Source organism: Rattus rattus, unplaced genomic scaffold (assembly GCF_011064425.1).
Source record: "Rattus rattus isolate New Zealand unplaced genomic scaffold, Rrattus_CSIRO_v1 PGA_scaffold_51, whole genome shotgun sequence".
In the NCBI taxonomy this organism is placed as follows: domain Eukaryota; kingdom Metazoa; phylum Chordata; class Mammalia; order Rodentia; family Muridae; genus Rattus; species Rattus rattus.
Window position 1 is genome coordinate 32,331 of NW_022651168.1, and position 6,922 is coordinate 39,252.

General features: G+C 39.6%; 1 protein-coding gene across 1 annotated transcript; it reads left to right on the forward strand.

Annotated features, from left to right (window-relative positions):
• Positions 1-256: 256 nt before the first annotated feature.
• Positions 257-1,402, forward strand: LOC116889683 (2,3-bisphosphoglycerate-independent phosphoglycerate mutase-like). The gene has a single exon (XM_032890572.1). It carries the CDS (start codon positions 257-259, stop codon positions 1,400-1,402), a length of 1,146 nt encoding a protein of 381 aa, XP_032746463.1.
• Positions 1,403-6,922: the final 5,520 nt, after the last annotated feature.

Below are 6,922 nucleotides of genomic sequence, written 5' to 3' on the forward strand. Positions count from 1 at the left end.
TCCTCACTCTACTCTTAGGGCTTCTGGGGAATCTGTGGGTCTTCCTTCTGGTCAGATGGGAAATTCGGAGGTGGGTCATATAAATTTGGGATCTGGAAGAATTGTTTACACCGGTCTATCTTTAATCAATAATTGCATAGAAAAGAAACAACTGGATCAGCAGCCTGGAGTTATTCAGTTCCTAGATCTTGTTAAGCAACGGGGTAGCAAACTCCATTTCCTTTCTCTTATATCGGAGGGAGGAGTTCACTCCAATATGAATCAATTTATGGCCTTTGCCGAGATATGTGCGGTCAAAAATCAACCTTATATTCTTCATGGATTCACCGACGGACGAGATGTGTCTACACACGCAGCTAAAGAGGATTTCAGAAAAGTTATGGATGTAGTAAATAGAACCGGCGGACAAATAGGGGTATTGTCTGGTAGATACTTTGCGATGGATCGTGACAAAAACTGGGATAGGGAGGAGAAGGTATTTACCTATTTGACCGGACAAGACAGAACAAGAACCTTTGATGATCCCATTCAGTATATACAGCAAAATTATGACCATGGGGTCACAGATGAATTCATTGAACCTGCAATATCTAGCAAAGGTGCAAACTTAATTATTGAAGACAATGATGTGGTTGTATTTCTAAATTTCAGACCAGACAGAGCAAGACAACTGTCACACATGCTTGTGGGTTCTAAAAATCTGTATGACTATGTTCCTTCAAAGGTCTTTAAAAATGTCGCTCTCTTTTCCATTATGGAGTACGAGAAGATAAATACAACCAACGTTCTTTTCCCACCTTTCGACATAAAGAATTCAATCGGAGAAGTGGTGTCTAAAGCCGGACTTACTCAATTGAGAATCGCTGAAACCGAGAAGTATCCGCACGTCACTCATTTTTTTGATGGCGGCAAGACCGTGGAGTACCATGGAATGAAGAAGATTCTCATTCCTTCTCCAAAGGTTGCCACCTATGACCTTAAGCCGGAAATGTCCTCCGAAGGAGTTGGTGAGGCTCTTCTTGGGGAGTTGGATAAGGTGGATCTCGTAATACTAAACTTTGCCAACCCAGATATGGTTGGACACAGCGGATCTTTACCTGCTACCATTAAGGCTTGTGAAGCAGTGGATTATCAACTTGGACGAATCTACAAGAGAATTAAGGAGTTAGGTGGAGTTCTTGTTGTGATCGCCGACCACGGAAATGCAGAGGTGATGATCAATGAGGATGGATCTCCACATACAGCACACACCACTAACCTTGTTCCAATCATAGTGTGCAAGGAAGGTGTTGAATTAGCTGAGGGAGGAATATTAGGAGATGTCTCTCCCACATTGTTGCATCTTCTTGGAGTTAAGCAGCCTCAGGAGATGACTGGCAAATCCCTAATTCTCAGTAGATAAAGCGCCCAAATTCCATAGAATATCGCTTTTAGTACCTAATACCACAGATACTCTAAAATCGTTGTCTCTATACCTTGAAGGATTCCAGAAACTTGATACTTTTTCTCACCTGGAAGTTTATGGGGGGAAGTATGGTGATTTGGAGATCAATGTTTTTGTCCTATTGAGATCTTTGGATATCAGAGACATAATACTAGAGGACCCTTTGGAAAAATATCCTTCGGATTTGATCATACGTATTGGATATTGCTTTGCCACCCCTAGAGATAAGCCCTTGGAAGAGGGAGAATATGTTCTGCTTAAAGCTATGTGATTCTCGGATGATTGATCCACTTCGGCTAAACGAATTAAGGCACATCCGTCTCTAGTGAGTGGACTTAAAAAACTTTCGGAGTCAATGAATTTGCCAATAAGTGTAGTAGAGTGTTGCTCCTTTAGGAGCTGGAAGGAATCTCTCATTCTTAATGACTCTGAACACAGATATCACTGCTTCGATAAGCTGGGTTTTGATTGGGATTTAATTATCAAAAGGAGGAGAATAGAAATGGTGTCCTTGTGTAGAGTGAAGTATCCTCTTGTTGGGCAAAATGCAAGTTTAGTGTGTAGAGTTGGATGAACCTTGGACGATTTGATTAAATTATCATTAGAATTTTGTTTGAATGTCCATGAATAAGATTGTTCCGTATATTCAATATGTCTTTGGTATACGTGAAAGCTATTATGCCAAGAATCTATTTAACCAAATACTTTGGTGTTATTTGGGAGGAGTAAAGCCTTATGGGCTTGCTAGGATTAATTTTTCGGAGGCTGATGAATCTATTTTTATAGTTGGAGAGTGTGATAATTCAATTTTGTATCAGTCAGGCATAAATGGAGATATGCAGTTAATATATAAAGCTATAGAGGAAGCGATATTTTCTATTCAAAAGCAAGAGAGCAATGTGTAGCGTTATGTTTCTAGACGACGAAGAGGATCTGGGATTTGATGATGACGAGGAGGAAGAGCTGGAAACAGTAGAAGCACAGGAAGAGACACCAATAGAGGAGGAGAAATCGGAGGAAGAACAAGAATTGGAGTTAAAGGATGGTGAGATAGAGGAGGAAGAAGAATCAGACGAGGAGTTTGTTGACGAAGAATACTATGAAGATGAAGAACAAGACTATGTTGAAGAACCAGTGGTTGAAGAAAGTGAGGAGGATAAGCGGGCAAGATTGGAAAGATCCTACGAGGATACCACTTTCTTCATAGAGAAGGACTCTTATGCTAATCTGGAGAGGGATCCCAAAAAGCCCCTTTCCTACTTCAGTGAAAACAAGGATAGTGCTTTCCTGGATGTGACTGGGGTTACTAAGAAGAGGTTACGGGAATGAAACTACTTTAAGAAATTTAGGAAATATGCTAATGTAAGCAGTTTCATAGATAGGCCTGAAAAAGCCACACATCTCTACGAGAAGTGGTCTTGAGAGTTCACCCTTTTTGATAGGGTGATGAGTAGGTTCGGAAGGGTTTTTGCTAAACCGATGGCTACCGGACCCTTTACCACTCATGGTTTGTATGATACTTTCGAAAAACAAACACTTGAAAATCCTACTTCTTGTCCGGTATATGTACTTAAGTCCATGGAGCTTATGGAGCATAACCTTAAGCGTTTTGCAAGAATAACCGCCGTTCTACAGAGGGATCACTTCGATGATATGGATGAATGTGAGTTTCCTGATGAAACAATTGTGAAAATAGGATCATTCCTAAAGAAAGGTTATCCAAGATACGGAGTGGAAGAACAGGATGTTCCTACAACTCAAATAGATAGAAATGAAATTCCCGCCTGCATCAGCCCAGAGGACATGCCGAACAGATAGATGAAGAACAACAGTTCTGAAGAAAGTAACTTTAGCTATACTCCTGAACAAATAGACAAGAGAAACCATGATATACCAACCTTTAACACACAGATAGATAAAAAAGAGGGATTCTTTGATCAGGACATAGTTTTCAAACTAGTTAAACAATCCAGACATTTATCCTCATCTAACATAGAGTATCTATCTTCTCAGAAAACTAAACTCCTGGATCTAAATAAAGCAAGAGAGGAGGAGTCCCAATCCACATCAAAAAAGCCCAATAGAATAGTTAGGAAGGTTACTGAGCGTCTTCTTGGAGACTTCGAAGAAGAAGCCACTTCCAACATCGAATTTAAGTCGACACCTAAGGCTCAGGATACTTCAAGTGATTCAATATCGCAACTAACTAAGGAGCCAGAGATAGGAGAGGATGAGTCACTTATCCTAGATTTAGCCTCAGAAGAACTCTACAAAAGTCTAGTGGAAAGACATTTTAGGTTTTACTCAATACTCTCCAACATATCTGATGCTGCAATAGCCAGTGATCTTCGATATGCCTATGATATACAGGATAAGATAGCATACGTAATAGACAATAGAACTTTACTTTCAAATACCCTTGCTAAGGATCTGATATCCTATCTTGATAACATAGCTTCAAAATTGGAACAGCACGTTATGCACATCAAGGAAGCTAGAAGAAAATACTATGAATGCAATAGGATAATTTCCCGATTGAAGGAGTACAAATATAGGACAGATGGATCTTTTAAATTATTGAAGGAACATAAGGACTATGCTGAGAAATCAATTGAACGTAATCTTGAAAATTTGGAAAGGAGCGAATAGTCTCTGCATCCTGTGACGTCGGTAGGAATTGTCTAATTTTCTCTCCCTGAGAAACATAAATAAATCATATTCAGAGAACAATAAACTCTTCTCTAATTTCAATCTCGACATTGAACAGGGTTCTTTCGTCTCGATCCTAGGAGCCTCAGGATCAGGTAAATCCACAATCTTGAAAATGATTGCCGGATTTATAAAGCCGGACTCAGGACAGATACTATTAAATGGAATAGATATCAAAGACACTCTTCCACACCAGAGGCCAACAGCAACCGTTTTTCAGGATTATGCCCTCTTTCCAAATATGAATGTATTTGACAATGTTGCTTATGGCCTACGGAAGATGTTTACGGATCGACATGACGTCACTGAAGAAACCAGACAGAAAATAGCTCAACTGCATCAGAAGGCCGAGAACAAGGCAAGACAAAGACTTAATGATGTTCATGATAAGTCATCCAAATTAAGGAATCTTAAGAAAAAATTGGAGAAAGAAATACAGGCTATTGATTCCAGAAGTTTTTATGCCAAGTGGAAGCGATTTTGTCTTTCCACGGTGGATTCTAGGATTATGGATTTGGAGTACGAGAAGTCTTATTGGGAGTATTACTCGGTCATCATGCAGAAGAAACTCAATAACAAGTATGCTAAGCGGTTACTTAACAAGGAAGAGATAAGGGAAAGGGTTATGGACATGATCAAAATGGTGGGTCTTTCTGGTAAGGAATACGAGGATCATGAGAATTTATCGGGAGGGCAGAAGCAGAGGGTTGCGCTTGCCAGGGCATTGGTAACCAATCCCCAGATATTACTTTTGGATGAACCATTATCAGCTTTGGATGCAGAGACTCGTGAACAGCTGCAATTGGAACTGAAGAAGATACATAAAAGGCTGAAGATTACCTTTCTATTAATCACCCATAACCAGGAGGAGGCTCTTGTTCTTTCGGATAAGGTGATTGTCTTGAATCACGGCAAAATAGAACAGGTGGGAAGTCCTTCGGATCTTTATGATTCCCCTAAGAATAGATGAGTGGCCACTTTTATGGGAAAGGCCAATATATTTAGGGGAGTATATTTGAGACCAGGATTAATAAGGGTGGGAGATAATGAATTTACTACAGATGTATGTGATGGTTTCGCCCCCAATGAACCCATATATGTGATGATTCGACCCGAAGACTATGATGTGGTGGAAGTGGGTAAGGGATTTGTTTCCGTTACTGTTCTAGAAACTATCTACAAGGGACAACTGTGGGAATTTAAGTGTAGATTCTTGGACGAGATCATATATGTGGAGAACATAGACGAAGTTCCCATAGGTAAGCAGATAGACCTTGTATGGGAAGCCATGGATGTCCATGTGATGAAAATGCAGTAGAGAATGTTCTACCTGTGGGGTTATGTCCGTAAAAGGATCAACACCAGTCTTTTACCCTTCTATTTTTTTGCCCTCTTTTTCGTCATACTCCCCTTAATAGTCGTCTTAATCAACGCTTTCACTCCTACTTCTGGACAACCTCTTTCAGAAAACTTTGCCTTCATCAACGGTTCTTTATGAATAGCCATCATACGTAGTATATGGGTTGCTGCAGCAACCATAGTCATTGTTTTGTCCATAAGTTATCCTTTTGCCTATGTGGTATCCGGAATCTCCAATCGGACCTTTCGAATCATTTGTATATGCCTAGTGACTTGCCCTCTATGGGTGGGTTTTTTTGTGAAGCTAATAGGCTTAAAGAGTTTCTTCGATCTAATATTTGGAGAGATGAATAGCACGCGGGGACTAATATATGTGATCATAGGTCTTTTCTACCTCAACCTCCCTATAGCCATTATTACTTTTTACAACTCCTTCAGATCCATTCCCAAAAACATTCTTAATGCCTCTTTTGATCTGGGTAGAACACATTTAGAAACATTCGTGAGAATAGTTGTACCATACACCTCTAAAACCATTTGGTCTGTGGTGTTTATGGTTTTTCTGCCCTCTGTTACTTGTGTAACAGTAGCTGACTTTATGAATAAGTCCAACAGCTCCAAGATGGTTTCCCAAATCATTAATGACCTCATAGTCTCGGGAGGAAAGGAGGGAATAGGAACTAATAGACTCTCCATGCTGACCATGTTCTTGACCCTCTTTGTTTTCATTCTTTATATTCTTTTCAAGTACGTCAAGGTTTTATTGAGAAGATACCATGTTCGATATTCTTAGGATTTATCTGGAAAGTTTTTTTACTGGCTCCAGATTACTTGAGTGGATGAGGAAGTGGTTTCTGATACTTATACTTGCAGGACTGTATATACCTCTGTTATGCTTTATTCTTCTTTCTTTCAATACCCCATCCGTTAAGGGAACAGTTGCCACTGTAATTGGTAACTGAAATGGATTTTCCAATTACATTGACTTTTTCTCTAGACTGGACGAAAACAAACGAGTACTGAAGGCATTATTCAATTCTCTACTTATAGCTTTAATCTCCCTTCCCATTTCCTTGTCAATAGGCCTAATTACCACCATTCATCTTTGGACGAGATACGGAAGAGGCAAGAGATTGGTGTTTATCTACTGTAATTCCACAATCTCTTGTCCCGATATCATACAAGCCATTGCTTTTTCACTTCTATTCTCGGCCCTATTTATTCCCCTTGGTTTTTTTAGTGTCATCTGCACACACATAGCTTTACAGATACCATATGTGATCATGTTTCTTTATCCTAAACTCAGCAAACTAAACATTAATTTACTTTTGGCCTCCAATGACCTTAATTTTCACATCTATGAGTCCATCTTTAACGTAATAATTCCAGCACTTCTGCCTAATATTGCCG